The sequence below is a fragment of the Orbicella franksi genome, chromosome 11, assembly GCF_964199315.1.
Source record: "Orbicella franksi chromosome 11, jaOrbFran1.1, whole genome shotgun sequence".
NCBI lineage: Eukaryota > Metazoa > Cnidaria > Anthozoa > Scleractinia > Merulinidae > Orbicella > Orbicella franksi.
In genome coordinates this window covers 16,776,198-16,802,571 of record NC_138155.1, presented here as the reverse complement: position 1 = coordinate 16,802,571, position 26,374 = coordinate 16,776,198, and the positions used below count along the sequence as shown (strand labels likewise).

Here is a 26,374-nt window from a genome sequence, read left to right as displayed (position 1 = left end):
TTCTCACTCAGTCATACCATGAAGACCTGAGCTGAATATAATAACCATTGAAAGATTCTCAAGTAGCTGTTGTGCGACGCGCGAAGCAATTAAATTTTCAGAAAATTCAGCATAACTGGAAGTAGATTTTGAGCTTAATCGGGGCGAAATCGTTTTTCCCAAATTTCTTCCAAAAAAAGCTGTATTACCAGAAACTAACTATGGTCCGTTTATTCTCTGGCTAGGGCCAATCTATGGGTAAAAAATGAGCAAAATCGATTTTTCGACTTGTGCCGGTGTTTGGTCCATATTTGTGGGCAGTGGCTCTTAAACTGCTGCATTACAAGTGGAAGAATATGTCGCACGTACTACTTTGGCCTTAACTTCTAACAACAAAACAGCATACGCTTATGGAAGAATGATTCAATTTTATTCAAATGAAAGACGAAGCCGAGTCAAAATCGTCCCTGGAAAGACTACAAAATTCTGGTATGCGCCAAAAAGAACCCAGAGTGAACATATGAACGACTTATTCTCTACCTAAAGCACACGTACAATGATTTCAAGGCCTTCGCTATATCAGCAAATGTAATGAACACCTCTTTTCCTCCAATCTAGAAACTTAAGTTTTCAAGGGGGCTACTGATAATTACAATGTAGCATTTTACTTTTCCTTTTTTCGTGATACAGTGCATCACTGAAGCCTACAGAAACAGTTGCCACAGCAATTATACAAAGCCTTCTGGTAGTACAATAGAAATGTTCATGTTCTAGATATTGCTTGGCTATAAGATAGGTTGGATATATTCATTTAAGAACTTCTGCATAACGGGGTCCGTTAGGGTTTTCAAAAGTGCCCTTTCTAAGGAAGAACTGTGGGCATAAAACAAAACTGCTTTCCGTTACTTTTCCTATTGCTGAGCTCACATGGCTAAGTTTATGTTCAGAAGTAACTGCAAAGACAGATACCATTTTGTCAGTATACTTGATCAAGGAAAAACATTCGCCAAGTCACCTCAAACACAGAATTAGTACACAACGCTTCAATACAAATTCTTTAAAGAACAAAAAAAAAAAAAACCGAAATTACTTCAAAATATTCTTTGCAAAATGTTCTTTCAAATGATGCATCCGCTCCACAATCAATGTACCAATGCTTACAAATATGCTTTATCCAGTATTTTTTTTTTTCAATTCTAATGTCATCTTATTTCTGTATAGGTAAAGTAAAAATAATATGGCTATTGCCGACCCCAGTGGGTAGGCCCTCTGATGCCTTGAGAACTAACAAAAATATACCAAGCTTCAGTACATTACAAGTTTGTGCAACATATAAATTACATTTCCTTTTCAATTGTCTAGTTGTGTGCGAATATGAAGCACTCTTGATTTACTGCCTAGTTTTGCATGCCGATCGGCTTAAGGCTTACAAGCCATGTTTTATTTGCCCGTTTCTTTCCGAGTTAGCCCAGTGGGTCGTATTATTTCTTTACCGTACGGTAAAAGCATGCAAAACCATGGTGGCATGGGCTTGTAATCAATTTCTCTCTTAATATAAAATTCAAGAGCACTTCTTGCTTTTTTTCATCTTAATTCAACACGAACAAAATAATCTGAAATACCCAAATACTACCGATGGGGCATTTGCTGATGTGGCACAGTTTGCACCACATAAGGCTGACCTGCCACATTTGCAGCAGGAACAAACGGCTGTGACATTCTCACAACATACTGTCCACTAGAGTTTGACCCAGAATTAACTGTTACTGGCCAGGCAGTGCCCTCCGTCCCCGCCGGCCATGGCGGCTGGGGCTCTGCAACAGGATGCCACTGAGGATCTTCCATGCTTGGAGCCCATTGTACGTTATCAGGGCCACTGGGCCATGGTCCATTGACGACTGCACCGCTATAACTAGTCGCAGGCACCTGGACACCCTGGGGCCCCTGTAAATTAGAATAACTGGTATTTCTTGGTCCAGAAAAAGAGCCTAGAGGTTGCTGGGAGACCGTTGTTTGAGACGCCACCTGGGACCCACTTCTTGTGGACCCAGGGGTTGTAACAGTTTGTCCTGGAGGCACTTCAGTGGGTACCACACGTTCCCGTTGAAGCTGGTTCACCTTAATCTGATTAAGACTTAACTTTGGCTCCATTTTTCCAGCCGACACTTGTCCTGGTACTGCAGATGACGGGGGCTTCTTCTTCGTCTTGCTTTCAAATTGAGCTAACTGTTCGATTTCTTTATCGATTCCAGAGAAAGACTTTTTAGAAACGCTCAAGTTGGTTGACAACGTTTCAGGGCTGTATCCATTGATCTTAGAATGGTCTGTGGGCTCTACTACCGGCTCTTCAATGCTGCTCTTGTGTCGTTGTACCATACCCTGCTGTTGTTCCTTCAACTTTTCTTTCTTCATCTGAGCCTGAAACGCATCTTTTAATTGTTGTTGCTGTTGTTGTGACCGTTGGTTGTGTTGACGCAGTTTCCTGTTTTCAACTTTCTTCTTGAATGTTGACAATTCCTTTTCGTGCTTTTTCTCCAGCTCATCTTTTTCTTTACGTTGTCTGTCAAAAGAAAAAAAAGACAATTGAGTCAGGAGGTAAAATACTAAGATCAAGTGTGCTCCCCACTTGTCGAAATAAATTGGTTAAGATGACTTTTGAATACTGCTAAGAGTTTTAAGTTAGATCGCGGGCATACATTGTAGATGTCAAATGTGTAAACTTGGCGGGTCGGCATCTTTAGCATTCTGCCGTATTAATGACCCCATGATATTTAGTCCTTTTTAAACAGATACTTCCGTACCTTGCACGGAGTTTCTTCAATTCATCCTCTTCTTCAGAAGATAAATCCAATGAGATCTGCAGTATCTGTTCGAAGCCTGTTTGGGACTGCTGCAAGGATTTTGTTTTCTGAACTAGTTTCTTCTGTTGAGAATTGAAACAGAAAATATTAACTTCTGTCAGGTATAAAACACGCCTCATATTTCACAAGTGCAAACCCTTTCTTATCTTTCTTTTTTTTTTAAAATAATATATAAATATATCTTTTTTCCGAAGCCCCCCAGAAAAAGTTGCATCTCTGGCTTCAGGAAGCGTAGTGCTGAACTCCAGTTCAGGATGTCGGATTGCAGGAATAGAAAGTTCACAAAATATGCAGCTCGCCGGGGGATTAAGGCAGCCATGCTGTTAGCGATAGCACGGAGGGGTTAGGTACAACAAAAACAGCATTCATACCTGATCTCCTTCCTGCTTTCCAAGTGACTGTCTACTAATATCATTGAGCAAATCATTTGGCCCACTGTTCTTTCTTACTTGATCTTTATTAGACCCTGTAACTAGATTATTTGAACTTTGTCCCTCGGGGAGAATGGTCTGAGGTGAGCTGGAAAACGCATGTACATACTGCAAACCTGGCTGAGAGCCAACGGAGTTTAGGCTTTCCATTGACGAGCTGGGTGTCAATGATGAATTCGATCCCATACCAGCAGCAGTTGTTACATCATGAAGGGTTATTTCCACAGGTTGTAACGGATGTTTAGCTTGGTCTGAACTCTCGGAAGACGGTGTGTCAGGCCTGTCAGAAGACGCAGATACAATGAATCTTCCCTGAACAAATTCATTCACAAAGGATGATACTCCTTCCTTCTCAGCGGGAGCACTCACTGGCAGCTCATCGTCTGATGATAAAACAGATTCAACTTTAGGCTTGCCTGGATTAAGTTCCTCTCCTGATATCTGAGATTCAAATTTTACAGTGTTCCGCAGTAAAGCTTGATCCTCCGAACTGGAATTGTCAACAGGACGAAAAGCATATGTTGGAGTTGGTGGTCTATAAGTGCTCGATGTACGTATGATTTGTAGGCAATTAACATCCGCTTTTGAAGTTTTTTCCCATTGTTCACCTTCGTGCAAAGCAGATGACGATTGCCCAATGTCTGATTTGTCGGCATGACAATTTTGTTTCGAACTGCTAGTATCACCAGCCACCTGCTGCGTGAGACATAATTGTTCTTCTCTTTCCAAATGAGCATGCAATACCGCCGCGTCATCAGATAGTTCCTGCTGAGATTCTGATTCAGGTTTTCTTGGAATGTGTTCACATTCAGAGTTTTGGTCTGTATTGCTACTTGTGTTCACGAATGACGGTGGTTCAGGTTCATTGTTCTCTAATTTGCTTTCTGATGATGGCACAACGTTTAAAACAGGATCGTCAACTTTCCTAACAGTAAAGCGTTTTTTAGTGGCTCCTGGAGGAGGTATTACAGACTGCAACATGCTAACAGGCGAGTGTGCTGTCTCAATTCTGTCACTCTGAGTGGCTGAATTAGCAGCAGTTTGTGAACTTGTTTCTTCAGATACTGGTTTTGGCGTCAGTGGTAGTGGCTCCATTAAACCCATCTCTTGGACAAGATCCTGACCAGTTTTTAGTTCGGCCTCAAAACTCGCAGAATCTTTACCCATATTTGTGTTCCCTTCTGCAGTAGAAACGGGCTTGTTTTCTTGAGGTTGCTGAACTTGCTGGTGAGGCACAGGATTCAACACAACTGGCTGTTTGGCTTTTTCTTCTGCCTTTGCGGGCAATGATGCCTGTTGTGCCAGAGATACTACATCAGGAGGCTGCTCAGGAGATTCGACCTTTTGTTCAGATACCGTCAAGGTTGACTGCTTTTCATCCGGCTGTGATATTTCGGAAACAGGGAGTTCATTTTCGGGTTGAGGTGAGGCTACCTCCACTTTGCTGGAAGCTGCAGGACTATCCATAAAGAAAGGGATCTCTCTTGGATGAGGGCTCTCCAGTGACTAGAAAATCAAAAGAAAGTCCTGAGTATTTAGTTCAAACAGTAAACATTAAACGTTTTACACGTTGTTTTAAGCATTATCCGTAACACCTGCTCAGTAATTTGGGTATAGATAGAAGGTCATCAATGATAACAATCTATGGCAAAGTGTACTCGTCACTGCAGGCTAGAATCGTTCTCTTTTATCAGATGCTATCCCGGGTATGTTGACTATGTTCACTAAAAAAGCAGACATGGGAAAAGTGTATACCGCTATTTAAGATCATTCACTGAGTACAATTTGCGAATTGATCATTAAAAGGACTCTGAGTCAGTGCTGATTTTCAAAGTGACCTCTGGAACCGTGCCACTTGAAAGAAAACGGACCAATACCAACATTGGTTGATTTGATGTCCCTTTTCTTACACGAAAAATACACGATCATTCATGTCGTTATATTTTTCTCCGCAGTTCAAATCTATGATCTTTCGCATATTCACTTGCATTCTTAACCATTTACGGGTAAATTATGAATTCGCAAAGTAACCAGCTCCCAGTCCGCTTCATAGTTCAGTTACTGCACTCGTATCGCACAAGTCATGGGTTTAAATCCCCTTGTGTTAACATGAAGAACTAGTGTTTAACAATCGATCAGGACAAAATTCATTAGTATCTTTTGGACCTCATTGAAGGCCACATCTGTTCTCCTGGGGTATGGACTGTCCTATAGGCAAACTAGTGAGACAATCTCAGATAGTGCAGGGTGCAATTTACAGCACCGATACAATAGTCACACAGGTCCTCGCCCCCTGCAGTTCCCTTAATAGTCAGCTGGGCCTTTACCCCTTACAGAATATGAAGGGACAGAAGTTGACAAGACATAATCTTAGCAGTTTGAAGCGTTTTATGTGTGTATTTTCATTCAAGGCCCAAAAATAGCTTACAACTGCCATTGCCAAAAACAAGGTAAAACAAAACTCTATGGAAATCAAGTAAATATTGAAGGAAACATAGGGTGTTAAATGTTTAGGACTGGAGACACCTCTAAAGGTATATACAGTGGAATCACAATTTCGCAAACTCTCACGTTTTCGAAACACACCATAACTTGAACCAAAAGTTGTTATCTCTTCTCAGTCAAACACTGCAAGTTTACCTCCGATTTCTCGAACTCTTCGATTTTGCGAACAAATTTTCGTTTCCCTTAGAGGTTCGAAAAAATTGGTATTCCACTGAACTTTAGCCTATGACAATCAAGCCAATAAAAAACCCGTACACATTACCTGTTGTGATGAGGCCCCTACACTAAGGCTTTCTGATGAGATCTGGGTTTCCAGCACTGCTCTTTCACCTGTGCTCTCCGCTCCAGGATGGCTTTTGGCCTTAAGTACTCTTTCCTTGGCTTCAGCTATTATTCGACGAAGCTGATCTTCAAACAGCGGTTTGTTACACTCTTGCAAATGGCCTGCTTCCATCTATTAGTAAGTAAAAAAAATGTAAGTAAACAAGAAGCTCAATCACTGCTGGGCAAATAAAAATTAACTTGCAATGCGCATGAACACATGCACATTCATAATTTTTTTTAGTCATACAAGCAACAAGTTAGTAATCGTATGATAGCTCCAGCAATTAAGGATTTACAGTACTCGAGATACTTGAAAAATCTTTCAAATTGCACTCACCTAAAAGGCTCGTGCATTTTTGGGAGAATATTTTCAAATAATTGCTAGTAGTAGTGCTAGTAGGGTAAATCCTCTAGTTAGACATGATTAACTATACAAAACAAGAAAAGCATTTGATGAAAGGCTAAAGATTAATGACTGTCTGGCAACAAACACGGCTTTGCCATCAGATGTATTTGGAGAGCTGTCATTCCAATATTGGAAATGCTTCTGGCTGGATGATTCACAAAATGTCTTGCAGCTTCTTGTCATTGAAATGCATATCTTACAATATTTGGGTAGAAAATTAAAACGATCTCTGGCTGAAAGGATTAAAAATTACAAGCTTTCAACTGCCTGAACTACAGTCTTCGACAATGTCATTCACATTTTACCTGTCGTTTATGTGTATATATGTGACACCAATATTGTAGTATCACTTGATAATAATAATAAACAGTGGTAGTCAGTGCCAGACAGTCGTTAATCTTTAGCCTTTAATGATAAACAGTGGTAGTGTTCATCCGTCAAAGTATAGCTGTTGGAAAAGTGCTGGAAACTGTAGCATGACCAATAATATAATCCCATAATCCTATAGTAAATCCTTCAGTCATATTCAATTCACTCTTTGTGAATCTTAATCAAGTGACTTACCATGTTTGCAGAAACTTCATCTGGCTCATCATCATCAATGCCAAATTTAAACGTTATCCTGTTATTCTTGTAGGTGTCAAAACTACACTCAACCACTGGTCCCTCTGGAGAACCCTCGATTCTTTTCAACTGAATTCTGGGTAGTCGTTCCTTCTTTCCTGTTTTAACAGCTCCTTTGCCGTCCTTTTTCTCTGAGGATGCTGTTGGGGCAGGTACCAAGGTGACATTAGTTGTAGAGCTCTGGCTTCCACAAGTGGGGGATCCAGCAGATCCCAAGGATGTAACCTCGTTTATTGACGGTACTACAGAAGAGACTGATGACAAGGATGAAGCACTCGAGACATAACCCGAGGATACAGAGGCAGTTTCAGTGATAGCAGTGCTGAATGTTGTTTCAGTAGGGGTAGTGAGAGCTGATGAAGGCAAAGGTTCTACCTCCTAAAAAGGGTGCAAATTTAAATCACACATGTAAGTGGTGTAAAGTTCAGAAAAGTAACTACCAACATTACTTTTGATTTGGCAGCCTTTTCCTGTCGTTACTTGCAGGGAGATGTCGTTACTTACGGAAGGAAAAAAGTTACCATAAACAGGCTTATCCATCAGAACTGTTTTGAGAAAAATGGCACGTACAATGCAAGGTAAACAATTTAAAACTTGTTGACAAGAATATTCATATTACATCAATACTGGGCGATGTATCATTTCAGATTGGGCCTCATGAAATTTCATTACTTCTGAGAGTCAGAAAATTTTGGTCATAAAGTTATGCTCTGCTCACTTTACAATGTTTACAGAATCAGTGAATCCTTTTCAGCTGTTCACACGATCGGCAACTGACTAGGTACTGGGATCTAGCCAAAAATTCCAGTTTGTAGTATTTTCTTCAGAGAGATCAATTAAAGAAAATTTCAGCAGCATTTCAGGACTAAATTTAGATGGTCTTAACATTCCATGAGCACTTCTGCTCACTGATTTTGTCATTGGTCAGTCATCTCAAAATATGCCATTCCAGAAATTCATCAGCAAATATTCTCCATTGAGTACTATTTTGTTCACAAAATAAGGTCTACTTAATAAACATATGCTCTCACTTGAATCAAATACTTTCATGTATTGCTAAAGTAAAACAAGCAAAGACACTTCTGAGTACATACCTGTGGAGATACTGTAATGTTTGTACTAGGCTCTGTTCCAGGTAGCATGTCTTGATGCTTTTCCTCTACTACACTGTCTACTTTCTGTTAAGGAACAAGAAGCAGTTTATGTTACAATTTTGCTAACATAGTATTGAACTATTGCCTGTCAATGAGTGAAAGGGTTTGTAAAATAAGCACAAAGTTATTAGTTACTACTAAAAGTAATCAATTTTATTGTGTAAATAGTGTCCCCAATTAGTTTTGTTAATAAAGTCATTCATTCATTCATTCATTAACATAAATGCCTTTGTCAAAAGAAGAGCAGCCCCTTTGATTAGGGTTTGGCCTTTGACAATGTTATTTATTTTCAGCAACACAATCAGCCAGGCACCCAGGAAAGGTCTAATATATAGATTTAGCCAAGCCTAAAAGCAGAGCTCCTGATTACAATAAGTTAACCTGGCTTGAACCTGCGATCCAATCAAAAACCTGTACCTGAGCATTGGTCAACTTAAAAAAAAACATGTAACCCCGATGAGCTCTAACCATGAACCTGCAATATTATCACGAGATAATGGTCAGTGGATATCTTGTTTTGACAGCTGTCAATTGAACATAACATGGATGCCCAATATAAAAAATGTATGCTGTAAACCCACCCCTTCTAATTTCTAAGGGAAAAGCCTTGAGAACTAGGTTGTTGCGAAGCGTCATTTCACATTGATTTACATGAAGGGTGCGAACGGATGTACAGACAGACGTACACACATATGTATGAACAGACAATCACGTGGCAACCAAAATTTTTTCATCAATGGGTTACCAAATTTTGCTAAGCAATGGAGCTCTGCTCATGCACCTGTGGCATGCAGGAGCTCCACTAAAATAGACTGAAAGCCTTTCAGAAATGCATTCAACTCAGGGTTTGCATTTTGCAAGTTCTGAAAGCAAGTTAGTTTAAAACATATTTATCGGCAATCGACAGTTTGTTACTATATGTCACATCAACATGAGTCCTAGTTCCTTCCAAAGACTGATTAAGAAACAATCTGGGTATCAGATTAAAATCACTCAACACAGAAAACTCTTACCTGATCAATGCAGGAAACTCTTAATAATAATTTAGGTAATTCAGGAAATTCAAACAACCCAAACCTTTTCAGCAGTATCCTGGGGAGCTGGAACTGTACTCTCATCAATTGTGGCATGTGGACTGCCTCCATATTCTGCAATTCCCTCCAACCTTTGCATCAGAGGATCAATAATGCGCCTTCCACCACTGAAACTGTTCTGGATGTTTATTGCAATTGCAGTTGATGATTCAGGCTCTTCACTGTACTCCATCTCTTCCTGGTCATCTTTCTCCTTATCTAATTCAGCCGACTGCTGTTCTTTATCACTGTCCTCTCCTTCTGTTTTAGTGACCTGCTCATCAATATCCTGCTTCTCCTTTTCTTTTTTGTCCTCACCAGAGGCTTCACGTTTGGCATTACGCCGGTTCAGCATTACTTGAGCAATGCGGTCCCTGATTGACTTTGTAACTGCCTTTTGGTCCTCATCATAAATAAACCCTTGTCGAACCTGGCAAAGCACATAATTTTAATATACAAATATAAAAGTACATACCGCAAGTTCTGATTTACATATGAACCACAAATTTTGTACATTTACGTACTCAATGAACTAAATAAAAGCGAGAAAGCCACTCAAGACAGCCATCCAATAAAAATGACAGTTGAAACATTATTAACTGCCACCTCTCTACAATAGCCAGGATACCTACTAGTATTTAGTGTTTATGGAAATGTCAATGTTAAGCCCAAGCTGGGTACCCCAGGCATATGTGGGGCATTTGACTTTTAAGAAGAATTTGTGGTCAAAATCCCCTCTGTAGGGCCTGACTAGCCTGCAAGAAGGCTCTTTGCATGGCAACTGAAAGGAGAGAAAAGGGGAAGAGCCTACCTGCACCACTTTGAATTTTGACTTGGTGCATCCAAATTTTGGACACAAAATACTGATTAGCTGAGATTGATACATAGTAAATGGTTTGAACCCAGGAGTATCAGTAGTTGGTCTTGTGTGATCGTCCAGGTGAGGGTAGTTCTGAGCGGAAGTCATCTTCAGAGTCAAGTGAATAGTGTTTGTCAATCGATGGTGTTGTAAGTGTGCTCAGTTGAAAGTGATTGGTCAGTTTAGCCATGATGGTATTGGCTGTAAGACTCGTGTAAATTTCATCAGCAGTCATTGGTGGGTTCTGGTAAGTTTTGATCCGTCTATTGTTAGTCAAATTAAGTGGGTCTGTGAGTAGTCCATTTTTCAGTTTCATCTATGTTGTGAATAAGTCATCTGTTAAGAGGTGTTTGCTCTATGTTAACTTGTATTAGCTTTCCAGCATCAGTCGTTGAAAGTAGTTTGTACTGTAGGTTAAGCATTAGGCAGAGTCACAAAGGCAAAAATGGCACTATTCACAAACACCTTAATGAACAGAACGACCACATCCAGTTTACCAAAGAAAACAAAGACAATGGAAAACTTCCTTTTCTAGACTGTTTGGTAAGCCATGACTACAACCAACTATGGTATGAATGAAAGCGTACAGGAAACAGATGCGTACCGACTGATCACAGTTTTGCCTTTGTGACTCTGCTCAAGATGTAGGTGCAAAACTACCTTCTTGTTCCATTTTGGTGAATTGCTCTAAATTAAGTGGTTCTCTTAAATCAACACCTTGACAACTAACTGAGTTTAATTAGGTAAGGTTCATATTTTCTGTTCAGCTTTGTTGACATATTACAAACAAGAAACAACAAGTAATGCTATGCACTTCAGTAAAAAAAGATCATCTCAGTGCTACTCTGCACTGCTATATTGTCTTACTGAAAAACTATGTTATGTCATAACTGAAATACAAAAAAAAACATGACATCTCTGCACAAACAATACCAATAAGGTTATGTACTAATAATATCAATAAGTGGGGTGGGGGACTGGACAGGTTATGTACTCACCAGTATCCATTTATGTAAAGACTATGCACAAAGTGCGACAAAAATACCAACAACACATGAAATATTCATGCAAAGAGCCCTTAAAATATTCTCCCAAGTAATTCAAATTGTTTGGCACAAACTTGTTGTGCATTTCATTAATACAATAGCCATTGATCCCCAGGTTAACTGTTTTTGTAAATGCCAGAAGCCTATATTTATTTGTTAAAAACAAAAGCAGAACTTTTTGATATCTAACCCCAAAAAACTCATATCTTCACTTGTGATAAAATACATTACCTTTCCTTTACTTGCTAATGAGAATTTTAAGCTGGAGCTGATGGAAACATTTAGATTTATGCAAACCAGAGTATTCCATATACAAGGTCCGAAAGGAAAGTATCGCCAGACTGGAAAACTCCAAATGCAGAGGGTGAAAAAAGTAGTGCCAAGACGCATGAGTGCAACAAAATTTAATTCTAAAAGTGAAGGGTTCTCAAGTGAAATTAACAAGCCTAGTTCAGTGAACCAGAAGAAAACACTTCCAGTTTCCAAATTTAAAAGTGAACAGGATTTTCAACATATGCCACCTTGGTAAATCGCTCAAAAGTACCCTTGACCATGAGTCAATTTGTCTCTGTGATGGGAGTCTTGCATGGACAAACAAAGTTGAGTGGAAGGGATGTTATCCAGTTCAGGAACGTGGAAACTTGACCCAAATCAGAAGGTCTAATAGGTTGAGTGTGATACAAGATAAACTTTGCAGCTGTCTAGGGTTTAATTGGCCTCCACTGGTGGACATATTACTAATATGGACAAGATCCTCTCTGTTCTTGACATTGCACCACCAGACTAAAGAACTGTTTCAAAAAACAAACAACAGATCTGAATTGTATGGAAAAAAGTCACAATGTCAACATGATCTAAGCAGGAAAAGAGGAAAAATAGCTTAGAGTGGCTGCAGGTGAAACAGATGAGGACATACCAGCAGTTAACATCATAGCTGATGGAGGTTGGTCAATGAGAAGCCATTGACATCACTACTCTGCCAAGTCTGGAGTGGCCGTGATAAAAGGAGAGCAGACTACGAAGTTGCAGGTGAACTAAAGAAATTTTGCAGTATTTGTGGAATTGCCGTAAATAGAAAAATGTTGCTGCAATTTCACAAAGGGTCATCTTCTGCCATGGAGAAAGATATTATAATTGTTACAGGCTTAAGGCATAGTAAAGCGATGTACAGCCAGCCTACGCTATACTGGGCTCATTTGGGATGGCAGAAGCAGTGTGCATAAATCCAGAGTCCAACATTCTCCACCGTTGGAATCCACCAAACTGCTGACAATATTTTCAAGCATGAACAAACATGTCTTTTAAAGTAATATCATATCCACAACAGCTCTCAAAATGTTTATTTCTGCCAGTATTCAACAGCAAAAGTGAAAGTTTCCCAATTTAAGAGCCATGCTTGCCCGCAGTTAATAAAAATGTTTGTGCGGTACATTCTATGTCTACTTTTTAACTCTTTTCTGGTATTAGGAAAATAACAATAATAATCCACTGCCCATGAAGGAAACAAAATACCATTAGCATTTCAGTAACAGGGTGCTGATAATTTCATGGAAATCCATCCATAAGAATTGTAAAGGACAGTTTGCTCTTCACTTTCCCTGTTCTTTCAAACATCTACGGATACTAATCTTAGAGATTTCAGAGCCTTAAAACTTTGCAAAGATAGTTACTGATACCTTTAGGCTTAATGCTTGAGCCTTCCATTACAATAGCTTCCTTAGAATGCCCTGAAGGTCATTACGTTATTTAATTATGCGTTCAAGCTCTCCGTCTGTTTTAACCCACTGAACAGATAAGCAATACTGTACGGTCAAAATTTTTGATAACTATTATCACAGCTCAGAACCAACATTGTGACAAAACACATCACTGAAAGTCCTAGTTGAACAAATATTCATATTCACATTCACGTACCTCTGTTTAACTGGAGTCAATGCAAAATTTCAAGTTTTGCACATTCAGAGCACATTCTACTCCACTTTCAAGTCCTTTTGGGATGAGTCTAACTATTAAGTCCCTCCTTCCTTTCAAAGCCTGTTGTTCAACTTCTGTTAATTCTCTGTTCCACTGTTAAGTTTTGTTAAAAATTAAATTCTAGTTTAGAAAGATGTCTGCTGTAGTTTTGCAATTTACACACTGAAAAAATAAGCCATTTTGGCTTTCTGATACCTCTAAAGTCAACTCACTTGGCAATCTTCAAGTGGCAAAAACAACCTTTGAATTGAAATAACTGTCAGTGATGACAAAATAATACTAAAGGAGAATACACATGTATACCAGTCAAACTGAAAATTGTTTTCTTTTTCCACTTTAGTGGAAAGCTGATTGAAAGAGGGTTAAATACCAAAAAATAAAATACAAAGTTCCACTTTTGCCTGGAATGCATGTCACAGTGAACACCTACCTGTTTCAGCTGTACAACAAACTATGAATTATTACAATCTTTTGGGCTTCACAAGGTTTACTTACCAGTTCTAGCGTGACTTTCTCAGGCTGGTCAGTGCCCAAGTTAAAATCAAACTGGATTGCCTCATTCTCTTTATGTTTATCTTTGCGCTTCTTAGGGTCCTCAAGTTGAAGTAACAGCTTGACTGTATCAACAGGCCCTATGGTGTCACTGTCAACTCCTGGCTCTGCCTCAACTAGATTGACCTTCACTCCACAGTCTTCTTGAAAGAATGGGTGGTTCAATATAACTTTGATAGTGTATCTGAAAAATATTACTCAACTTACAACCATGTGCATTTACATGTCACCAACAGATATTATTTCAGTTAATGTTGCTGGACTGAAAGGTGTTATGGGTAGATGTACATGTACAGAGCTGCTGCATACACAGAAACCTTACAAGGTACAATGTATATTGACATGGCAGGCCTGACTTTGCATGTTTGTTTCTTCAAACACGTAGAAACAATATACTATTAGCCACACTGAATTTTAGGAGAATGTACCACACTTAAAGCTGTGTGACATTGATAGAACGGCTACAGAAAAAGGCATTGTGAGAAAGAAAACAAATGCTTCCCGTACAGTACAGCTCAGAGATATGCGAACCATCAAACATGTTTGAAACTCAGCAATGTGTTGGTGCATTTTCATCAGCATAAATAGAAACGCCTAAATTGTTATTCATTTTGTCACCTCCAATTTGTTTTCTTTTGTACACATTCTAAAACAAATCAAAGGACACTTCGAGCTGAATTGAATATGGATGTGATTGGAAAGTTTTGCTTCACTTGAAATGTGACTTGATTTCAATCTTCGCTCATATTCCTCTACATCAAGGAAAAAATAAGTACTTCAACAAATAAACAACTTGAATTTACATACTGTCAAAATTTGTACAACTCAACATACCAAGTTCACGTTTTTGTTAATTAATATGCTTTTGATCTTCACCTCTTTCCCGTCGACTATGTAGTGTGAAATTTTGAAACTTACTCAGCATTGAATTGATAACTGACAGTAGAACTATATCAGATCAAAATAAACACAGAGCAGAAAGATAGGCCACTAATTAGAATCTAGAAGCCAGCTGATTTCAAATGCTTTGGGCTTCCTTAGTCACAAGGCGAAGTATTGCAGAACATTTTAGTATTTTGTGACAAGCACATTGAAACATTTCTCCGTCTGCCAGTGTAACTAACCAAAATCATCTGTGAAAACTCAGACCGTTCAACTCCTTCAAGGAAAGTTATAACTGAAAACAGACACCGAAATTGAGAAGTATGCGACAGAATATTTGAGACGCTTCCTCTCAGAGTTTCTAGCAATATGAGCAGATTTATGCGCAGTTTTTGTCGCCACAATCACGAGAAACAGTAGATAATTGGTTAAAACAAGATAGAGGGCTTAAATACCATTTCTGCATAACAAATAAACTATGAGTTACTGAAAAACATGAACTTGTTGCTGAGCATGTGACCAAAATCTGCCTCTGATCTTGAATTACTTTCATCAGTGAAACCTTCCAAGAGATTAGTTTTTCGTGACAGAAAACCTCTGTTTCATGTTTGTAACAGGGTTTAGATTTTTATGAAGAGCAGAGTATTATTTTTTTATGGCTTGATAGAAATGTTCCATTGTCATATGTGAAATCTGAAAGCTTGAAATCTGAAAAATGTGAAATCTGCTGAAAGTGTGTGATCATGTACTTTTGTTTTCATCAGCTATTTTCAGTGCTCAGAAACTGAAAGACACCACACAACAGCTAACAACTAAAAACAGCTAAAATGATGAATTTGTTTGTGATTTGTTACATGTTGGCCCTTAACATAGTCAGAATTGCGCCGCTAATTATGAATTTTAAATACTTCCATGAACTTCCCGCGAAATTAATGAAAACAAAGTAACACACACATTTAGGCGACAATCGCTTCTCTTCACAGTCTTTTTGTTTAACCAGAGCAACTCTTATTTTGTTGCAGAGTTATGAGTACAACGATTTTTAAAGACTTAACGTTTACATCGGAATATTTCAAAACTCTTCGCAAACACAATGTTTAGCTGCGCTTATGAGCATGCACCCAATTCACAGCTAGAATTTCCTAGATAGAGTGGCTAACAGACAAAATGTAGCAATAAAGATCATCAACACGAGTTTCAAACTTCGGACATAAAGTGTCTGCCCATTCATGGGCCATGCTACTTGTCAACACAGGATCAAGTTCAGTTTACAGAGTTCAAATTTTCTTCACGAAAAACTGTTCCTTGGATAACACTTGTTTCTGAATTCAGGCAGAGAATAACCACTGATGGCATTCAATTGCAAAGGTGAACATCTCAAACCAAGCCACCTTTATGTAAGTCTTATGTAAGTCAGAACCCCACTTGACAATTATATGACCTTGGACATAAATGTAAGCCAGGATATAAACCTTGATAAATACCTCTCATCAATCTTGGCTTTTGTGCAGCCTTCAATGATCTGTCTAATTTCCTTTGAACCAACTTTATCCAAACACTCTGGCTTGATACCCTGTTTATCACAAATTATCATTTAACTTAAGTTAAGGAAGCGAAGTCTGCAGCTCAGGGTTAAGCTAATCTAGGTTCCAGCAGCATAAATCTAACAGGAGTATTTCCACAAGTTCTCTCTTCATGGAATGTAATATGGAAGTCCATAACAGGGTTAACCTCTACTGTGCTCAATGTTGTGACCAGTGGGGTCACCAAAAAGACTGGATTGGATTAAGTAAGTGGTGACTTTAAATTTCCATGCTTGGTAGTCAGCCAGGCCACTGTAAATACATTATAGGATGGATGCTGAAAACCCGGAAAATAGTATGTGGACATATGCACTTTTTGTTTTTCTTCTGTTTAATTAGCTTAATGAGTTAATTGCATGGAAACAAAACGTAGACTGATATACATCTTCGAAGTTGTTCCATTCATTAAGTTCACTAAGAACCGTGTCTTTCAAAAAGTTCATATATTTGGTGGCAAATCATACTCTTTTCATAAGTTCTTTTAAATAAGATGCTCCATAAGCAATGCATAAAATGTTTTACCCAAAGCAAAGGCTTCTAATTAGGGCAAATTTGGTTACTTTCATTCAGGAACTGGGAGAACCATTAACTTACACTGACAACTCTCCGATAGATCTGGGCAGGGTTTTGACACTCCATATAGGGATACTCCAGTGTAGTCATCTCCAGCATGCACATCCCAAAAGCATAGACATCAACAGACTCATCATAATGCTCTTCATACATTTCTGGAGCCATAAACTCAGGAGTACCTGATCAGATGTAAGATGTTAGTTTCAAACCAAAATGGCTGAACTAACCAGCTTAAAAATCTTTGACACAGAGCAATTTCAATTTCAGTTAAACTAAATATATAATGTGCACATATCAAGGCCAAAAGAAAATTTCTCAAAGATGGATTTTACCAACCAAGCTAAAAAGTGTGGTTCCCAGCCCATAGGTTTTAGATGTTATAGCAGACACCCTCAGTACCATCATTTGGTATTCGTAATAGCACTAGTGTTCAACAGCTAGGTTTGATGAAAGTGACTGATTTAATGACTGTGATGTGTCACATATAACTTATAAATGTTTAGGATGAACAATAACAAATAAATTGTTCTCCCTGGTTGATGCATGATACTTAAGATGGATATTAAAATTCAAAAGCAAATAATAAATAGAAGACTGACAATGTAGAAAAATGTAAAAAAGTGTCATCTTATGAAAAATCACAAGTGTTTCAGGCTTAACCCTTCTTCAGTAAGATATAAATTATACTTATAACTTATATTTATAACATAACATGTAACTTAGAGCAGTTTTAAATTGAGTGTCAAAGTAATCAGGCAATTACTTTGGTTTTGGTTTTGGTTTTACTATGGTTTGAGATAGGCTGAGTAGAGTACGGGTAGTCTAATTGGTGAGTAATTGGTTTGATTTTAGTTTTACAACACTCAATTGAAAACCGCTCTATACTGCTATAATCTTCCAAGGTTTCCAGTTACTGTAAATTTTATTTTGGCAGTGGTCATTCCTCATGGAAAGTAAATTATTTGTCTGTAACTACCCATATACTAACATGTAGGTGACCACTATAAAATTAGGATGGAGTTGCCAGATAATATTATCTGGAAAGGCTGTCTCTTACCTATTACACTCTTAGCAAAGGAGGATTTCTTTAGAGTTGCAAGCCCCAAATCTCCAATTTTTACCAGGCCAGTTGTGCCATTGATAAAAATATTGTCGCACTTGAGGTCGCGATGAATGATAGGAGGAGTCCTTGTATGAAGAAAGAGTAAGCCTTTGAGAATCTGCCGACACCAACTTTTTAGGATTTTCTCCTTCACTCCCTTAAAGCGCTTCAGATATCTGTTGATTTCCAGAAGCGAATAATTAAAAATCGGAGAACTATATATTTCAGAGACAAGAAGTGCACACATAAGTTATGAGTATCTCTACATAAATAATAACAAATGTGCATGTCCACTCAGATGCATATTTAAGTATTTCTAAATATAGATGTGGACGCTTTCTTGAGGACAATCAAAAAAGTATATAAACCTTTCACAGTAACTTAATATTTGCATCAAATAATTTTAGCATTACATTAAATGGTATACATCCCTGCCCTCATGATCCCTGCCTGTCCCAAATATTCATATCATGGAAGAATAAATTCATGACTGACCCCACTGAAATTAAATTAACTGTAAGAAAGCAGAAAAGGAAAAAATGTGGGAGCTGCAACAACTGTTTCTCCAGTATCTTATGATTTGGCAAGGCAAAATAAAACTAGATTTTGTAACAGATGAGAAGAACAAACGGCTAATACAAATTTTCATCAATAAGTGTAATGATAGTAAGTTTTTTCTAGTCACTCTAACAACATTGAACTGCATCAATATACTTTGTGCAATATTCTATTCCCTGTATTTTTGAGGTACGAAGGTACCACCGAAATGCTGCGCCATAGACGATTAGTCTAGGGTAAGTTGTGATGATTTGCCATGTGCAAATGCCTTTAAAAAACGGCATTATTGTGGTAAAATGAATATCAAAGATACCATTTAACTTATAGCAACTCCGAAGCCACAAATGCTTAAGCCTGCTGTGTTTTGGTAAGTACCACTGACACTAAAAGAAATACCCAATTCGGTGGAAGGGAAAAATAAAACAAGAATCACAACGATGACGCAAACTAGAGAAGAGCCGCAACACCATTAAATTACGGACTAAAGTGGGTTACAAGAACATATTCCTTGCAATGAACATATCAGACTTAAATTGCCAGTGAAAGAAGCATGTTGTGAATCCTATTTGTTAGATAACACAACGATTCTTCGCTGCTGGACTCAATAGCTCCATGAAGCTTGCCACCTAAGTTTTTTTTTCTGGCACAAGAGAAAACAATAAAACTTAATCTAGAAAAACATATTTCAGAAAAATTCGCTGCAAAGGAAACTATTAAAAATTCACTAACGCAACTACTGATCGAAAGAACTGTAGATCCTTCCAAGAAACAGTGACAAACGCATAGAACAACCCCGGAAACAACAACGAAGAGCGCAAAGTCAGGAAATATTAAAGCGGTCCAAACTACATAGCTTTCACTTAAATAAGAGAATTTTAGAATTTTGAACTAACTTTGAGTCAGTACAAGTAAAACAACGTGCCTTTGTTTGTCTATTCATTCAAAATTTACAGACATGGCAAGACAGTTTCGTCACATCGTTAAATTTCCTGCCTCCTTCTCATGCAAATCTTAGATCCACAACTCATGTGAATTCGTGGCAAGAAAATGGCGACCGATCTTTTAGCCTAAACTTGCTACTTACGTCTTCAGTGTTCCTGAAGTCATCAGCTCCGTCACTAAAATAACCCTTTTCTTATCTTTGTTCGCAATTCTTGTTTCCCACGAGTCGTGGAATTTCACGATATTCGGGTGTTGTAATTGCTTCAGCATTTCGGCTTCTTCTTTGAACCTCGCTCGCTCGGCCTTTGAATATTTATCCTTAAAAAAGGAAAAATGTACAACATTAAGTTAGTAATGATCACTCTTAGCTTTTCCTTGAAAAGTTAACTACAGAGCAATAGTGAAATGAGCAAATTTCAAGAGCTGCTAACCTGAAGTTCGCACCATGCCACAGCTACCCCTGTTTCTGTATCCAAACCTTTGTAAACTGTTTTGAACGAACCTCTACCAACTTCAATGTCAAATTTTAGGAACCGACCGTCTGGACTAACTCCAACTGCTTTCTCATCTGCCTCTAGTCCTACAGTTTTCTCGCGGTTTTCTCCTTTGCTTGTAACTTTTTGAGGTCCATCGACCAAAGGTACATAAGGTTCAATAAATTTTGATTCATCCTCAGTTACATTACTAAGCTCAAATTGTACGTGTTTCTGTGGCTTTGTGGGTTCTTCTTTCGGAGATTCATCCGCTTGACTCTCCATAACGTTGAATTGAACGTTAGAAGAAATCAAGAACGAAACATTCAAAGCGGATAGGTAGTCCAATACATTGGCGCAACACAACAATAAACGGAGTACTTCAAGAATTCCATTGCTCCGCTCACTACAAGTCACATCCTGGAAAAGTTTCACTGTTTCCCGTCTCAACCACGTAAATGGCTGTCTTCTTATAGGTTGGTGTAATAACAAACGCTAGGTCAGGCCAACAAAGAGAATGAAAGTGCCGTCCATTGCTGTAAACAACACGGCCAAATCACATCCCCTGCCTTCCTTGCGCTCGATTTTCTCTAAGCTCCTAATCGATTAGGATGAGTCTCTGAGCAAGAAAAGGAACTGGGGTCAGACTCTTCAAATTCTTTGCTTTCGAAAACCACCTTAAACACTATGAAAAGTCACTAAGAACTATGAAATGGCTGTTACTAAACCGAAGAGTACAGGTAAACACGGTAGCAAGAAAAGTGGACTCAACGGCCATTCAATGGCGCATGAACGTTTCTACTCTGGGGGAGGCCGTGAGGAGTTTCTTTTCGCAGGACACGATCAAACCGGTCAGCCATCGTTTGTTGCTATGACACGCAAATTTGCGCATGGCACTTCGCGTTTACTACAGGAAAAACCGGTTGTAAATATGGTCCCATGACTATTCCTTGGCGAGGGGCAACGTCAAATCCTTTGTGTTTTCTTAGCTTTGTTACGAAACTGTGAACAATATAACTAAGTATCTCTGTGAGTAGCTTTTTGTGCAGGCTTCATATTTGTTTGGGAAATGCGAAAGCCTTGTGCGGAAAATGCCTTTAATACAGTCTTTGTCTCCATTTAAAATTAGGTTAAATATTTCAGAAATTTCGAGACCAAACCAGAAGAACATAAGAAGAATAACCCTAAAAGTCCTAAAAGCAGTTTCACGATGAAAACTGTGTTTACCCTAAACCTGCCATATGTCACACATGTGACTTGTCAGCGGCCAACCGCAAGGTCGCGTTGGAATATGAAATGTAGCAAATATAGTTATTACGAGCCTCCCTTTCATTCTTATTGGCTGCGCACGTGTTATTTGATGTTTTCTATTATTTCGTTTGACTCGGATACGTTTGGTTTAATTTCTCTATTTGCCACGGTCGTTTCTAAGGCTACTTTGTCACCGAAGTAAAATGTTGCATTGGCAGGTCCGAGAGGGTCGTCAGAGAATATGCAATAATCGCACATTGTTACAGAAACGCGCCTATATTTTATAATTGTTCTTAAATATTCTGAATACAGCTATAGATTGGGAAACATCGTCTCCGTTCTAAATATCTGATCTCGGGAATAGTCGTGAACTGTAAGGGTCTTACGCTAATTTATACTTGAAGCAAAAATTTGTAATATTGCATCCAAAGTGTCCCCTGCGTAGACCACTTTAAGTTATTTCGTTAACAACTTTTTTCACGATATTTCAAAGTACATGTACACGTGCGAGCTATTGCGTGGAACCGGAAACTAGTACCTGGCGTAATTCATCGTACGTAATCGACTATTTAACAATTATTCCATGAAACCGCGTTGGATATGAAGTGATAAATAACCAACGAGCGCGTAGCGCGAGTTGGTTATGATCACTTCATATCCAACAAGGTCGAATGGAATAATTGTTTTAGTATATTCTTAATCGGGTTTTTGCCGCCGATTTTTATTTCAACAATTTTACAGAGCGGAAAATTTTTAAACTTGGCGCACTGTTTTCCATATAAGGTAAAACTCCGACTAATGGCTCATAGTCGGAGTTTTTGAGCCAATCAGAGAGCTAGAAATGCAATAGTCGGAGCTGAGAATATACTAATTAAATATAGCCAGTTGATGTACATTGCGTGACATTTCCGTGTGCCTTCCCTGATCAGCTGTGACACTGTTCTGATCTCGTGATTCTTGCGTTTGGGTGAGTGGTGAATTGAATGAATAATGGTGAAATGATTGGACACTTTAAAATTGCCTTAAGAGTTTGATTGGATGATGTTAATCAATTTCTGCAAGATATTCGATACACATCCGATTTTCCAGGACCCTCTCAAATATTTTTGCAGGTATATCAAGGTCAATAACGAAATAAATGAGGTGCTCCGCTACCTAACCTGCATGCAATTCAGTTATCCGAAAGCTAAGCTGAAGAAAAAGCATCTGCGCTCCTGCGAAAAACGCTCGGACCAGTCTGACAACACTCCTAATTTTGTGTTCACTTTCCTGGTTTGCATGTATAAATTATAGTACATCGTGATTTGAGTTGAACTCGTCCATTCAGGTCCATTATCATTATAAATTACCCATGCACACTTATGGGCGAGCAAATTAATGCTCAATCCTATATTTGCGACAAAACATTTCGCCATTCTCCTATACAGGTGTGTATTGTGTCATACACGACAAGTATGGTGGCCGCCGGACAAATGTCATTCGCAAAAAAACGATAGTTATTTTCTTTTAAATCTCGGGTTTAAATAAAACTGTAATAAAACTAAAAACAAAACTAAGGCCACACTAATTCGTTTTTAAACTGGTATTTGTTTTCGTTTCAACGAAAACGAAGCAAAATATTTTCGCTCACAATAGCGTTTTCGTTTTGTTTTAATCTGTCCACACTGATGCGTTTTCATTCGAAAAGGGATACTTATTGATTAGTTTTCGCCTATCGTCCACAGTAAAACGCCCCAAAACGCTGATGGAAGCAAGAGAACAAATGATATGACGCTTTTTTCGTCACCTTTTCGAAAAGCCAAAAGCCGTTTTTATCATCTGTCCACAATGAAAACTGAGCGTTTTCATGCAAAGCGATGCGTTTTCAAAAGATTCCATTTTCGAAACCGTTTTCAAAAGCTTCCCATTTCATCAGCATTCTTGGGTGTTTCATAATGGACGATAGCTAAAAAAGCATCAAAACTTATGCGTTTTCGTTTCGAAAACGCATTAGCGTGGTCGGGGTTTAAGACCCCGTCCACTCTACGTCTGAGAAATTTGAAAACGCAGCTTTATTGCTAGGGTTAAGCCTACCCTCCACACTAATCCCTCACCAAAACCGAACTTTATTGCTGCGGTTAAGCCTACCCTCCACACTAATCCCTCACCAAAACCGAACTTTTCGGAAACGCTCTTCAAACCGGAGCTGAGGAATTTTAAAACGTCGGCTTTGCGTTTTAGTTTGGAAGGAAAACAATTTGAAAACGGAGCTTTTCGTAAACGTTGACATCACGATAATCATTTGTTTTCCCTGCCTGAGTTTTCCTGAAGCGCAAATCCAAAATGACCGGTGATTGTTGCGTTTTCAAATTTCCAGTGAATTTCTCCAACGTTGTGTGGACGAAAATTATTTCATGCGTTTTCAGAGAGAATGCAGTGAGGACGGATGGGACTTCTCTTTAAACAAAAGTTTAGGGTTCTTATTTTAACTGAAATAAATAGAATAGAACATATTCTCTTCAACGAAAATCAACCTAAAAGAAAACTAAGTTGTTTTTTTCCACTGTCACCAGGTACCGTTATGCTTTGCTTGAGGACACGTGCATAGGGGTACTGGTAACCAGTTAACCCCAGGGAACCCGTGTTAATTCTGTTGTTTGAAGTCAGTAGGTTACGGTTAACCTCGGGTTAAACAGTGGGTGAAATATAACCCACCACCCAAACTGAGGTAAGTCTTAAAATCGGGTTAAATGAAAGAAAATTTAAGCAAAATGACGAGGTTGCTATTCACTGTACAGGGAAGGCAACAAAGCAACTGTAAGACGTCGCTTTCCATCCTAATCAAGGAACTCATTTACAGAGAACTAAAAGTCCATCAAGCGAAGCCAACCAACAAAGAGTACTATGAGATTTTAACTGGGCTCTCGCAGTAACCCGCGGTTAAATAACCCACACACCTCACTGCACCGTGCCATCCCCGAGGGTAAAATTCCGTTGGCCAACTGAATTTTACCCTCGGCTTTACGACCCTGTTACGACCTGGAATTAAGGAGGTATGGTACCCTAAAATATGGCGATGTTCATGAAAAATTCAATTTCTTGGAAATACAAGACTTAAGACCCTTGAGGACTTGTCAAAAACATTTTGAAACGATCTTGCAGAATTTCCTTCCAGATGAGTGTGAAATTTAAGGAAAGTACACAGTGGTATAAGTTTTTTCACGTTGCAACGGCCATAGCAACGACTGTTTACTATAAGAACGTGACCAAACATATAGATTATTTTTAACTCATATGAACGAAACTATTTAGAAAAAACTGTTAAGATATGCAAAATTCGATTGGTATAATTATTTGTGAAAAGCTTTGCCTCAAATTGCCATCACAGGCTCATTCATTTCCCTTATGACAAGGAATATTTCCCACAACTGCGGTAACTTTTTACAAAATAGAACAACCATTGCACCCCCTCCCCCGAGATCCAATCTGCACCCCCCCCCCACTATTTGCGGCTCGTTAAACGCTTAATACTTCGTGTAAGAAACTTAAAGTGCATTTTTCTCAAAAGTTTACTTTTGTACCGACTGACTTCGCGCCAACATTTCTACTTTGCAAGGTTTTAAGTAGAATTTCTGAAACTTGGGCTCATCAAAGACCAATAGTGTCGTGATGATATAAACCAAAAAAATCGTAACATTTTAAGGTCTGTCACGTGACATGAGATGATTTGTCCACTGGGTGTGGTAAAAAATAAGGTTATTTCCAAATAAAGCTGTAGAAGGCACTGAAAATGAGTTAACTGTCAAAACTTAGATTCATATCACAGAACAAAACAGAAACTTACATGATATGCTTATTTGACAGTCAATTCTCGTTTTGTAAAAGAGTAGGAAGTGTTGGCGTCAATACTATAAAACACTACTTCAAAAGGCTGTGGCTGGTTTCCATAGCAACCATTTTGAGTAAAACTCTAGAAATTTAATTTCTCTTCTTAAGTGCAATAGCACACAATTGATCTTTCTTCACCATATTTAAACAAACTTTTTGGTCCATATTGAGGGTACCATACCGCGTTAATGCGGAGAAGGCACAGTCCAGCGTGCAAGTTCCAGAGAAGATCTTAAACAAACTTTTACGAATGGACGATAGATAATTGATCACGTAGGCATCCTATATGAGAATGATGTTACACTCTAGTCCTTGTTTTAAGGACGCCACTATAATGATAATGATAATGATAATAATAACAGGAGGCATAATCGGGGACGGAGACCGTAAGCGCGCCCCATTCCTAGTATTGGGGCTGTCCCCATGATATGGGACAATTTTTCTATTTTTAGAACAAATTGCGCCATCCCGTGCGGCACACGCGCGTACATGCTGCGAGGATTTTTGCCGATGTAGCGCGGGAAAATGGCGTCCGAAATTTCCGAAATGTTTGATGCTTTTGGTCCACAACTCAATACTTTCACGTCTGTTGGAATTTTGCTTCAGTATTTTCGTCGTAAGCTGCTCTAATAATGATAATAATAATTAATAATAATAATAATAATTAATAATAATAATAATAATAATTAGTAATAATAGTAATGATAAACAACCTTATTTATTGAGGGTAGCACACAACAGTAACCACTGAAAAACCAGTGGCTTTAATGTAAATATTTACAATTAAAAAGATGACGTGTTGAGATTTAAAAATGTAGAAAGAGTCTCAAATATGTGACGATAATATAGAGAACTAAGATATGAGACACACTAAAATATTAAAAAGCAAAGCATTGGATCAAGTCTAACAATTAAAACAAGAAAATTAAAAATTTAGATGAAATGGTCCAATTCCTTATAACTGTCCATAAAATGTTTAAAAATGTTTTTTTTTTTTTGAAGCTTGAAAGATTAGGTTGGTTTTTAATATGGGCAGGCATCATTTTCCAGAGGCGGCTAGTCGATGCTGTGAAAGACCTTCTACCCTCAGTCTCCCATTTGAACCGGGGGCAGACGAGGTTTAATTGACCATGCCTGCTCGTTCTTCTGTTCACGTCTACATTTCTAACAAGCATCTGGGAAAGATGAGATGGGCACTCCCTTAAAATCCGTTTACATACCAACATTGACTTATTTATTTTCACTTCATGGTAAAAGGGAACCCAGCCTAATTTTTTCACACTGTTCCCTTTTGTGTCAGCACCCAGTATCAGAAGGGCTGCGCGTTTCTGTAGCTTGAACACTTTCTGAATGTT

The 26,374-nt window shown here is 38.5% G+C and overlaps 2 protein-coding genes and 1 pseudogene across 3 annotated transcripts in view; 1 reads left to right on the top strand and 2 right to left on the bottom strand.

The window, feature by feature from the left end:
• Positions 1–26,374, top strand: part of LOC145503133 (uncharacterized) — a 403,728-nt gene that overhangs the window by 114,826 nt on the left and 262,528 nt on the right. The gene's annotated exons all lie outside the window — the stretch shown is intronic.
• LOC145503103 (zincore component SEPHS1-like) overlaps positions 1–26,374 on the bottom strand; it is a 162,596-nt pseudogene that overhangs the window by 26,451 nt on the left and 109,771 nt on the right. The gene's annotated exons all lie outside the window — the stretch shown is intronic.
• On the bottom strand, positions 388–20,726 carry LOC145460695 (uncharacterized). The gene is made up of 13 exons (XM_081445581.1): positions 19,860–20,726; positions 19,571–19,746; positions 17,884–18,104; positions 16,848–17,005; positions 16,155–16,243; positions 13,732–13,972; positions 9,362–9,787; positions 8,225–8,308; positions 7,071–7,508; positions 6,039–6,230; positions 3,212–4,777; positions 2,781–2,902; positions 388–2,539 (listed from the first exon to the last, which is right to left on the bottom strand). Exons 1-13 carry the CDS (start codon positions 20,184–20,186, stop codon positions 1,609–1,611), a joined length of 4,971 nt encoding a protein of 1,656 aa, XP_081301707.1. The 5' UTR covers positions 20,187–20,726; the 3' UTR covers positions 388–1,608.

Bases quoted from the DNA above. Each gene is read 5' to 3' on its own strand.
- LOC145460695 (XM_081445581.1), bottom strand. From the start codon at position 20,186: ATGGAGAGTCAAGCGGATGAATCTCCGAAAGAAGAACCCACAAAGCCA. The intron at 17,006-17,883 runs GTAAGAGACAGC...ACATCTGATCAG, and splicing joins CTTTGCTAAGAGTGTAATAG to GTACTCCTGAGTTTATGGCT. The intron at 8,309-9,361 runs GTTTGGGTTGTT...GTTCCTTAACAG, and splicing joins CCCAGGATACTGCTGAAAAG to AAAGTAGACAGTGTAGTAGA.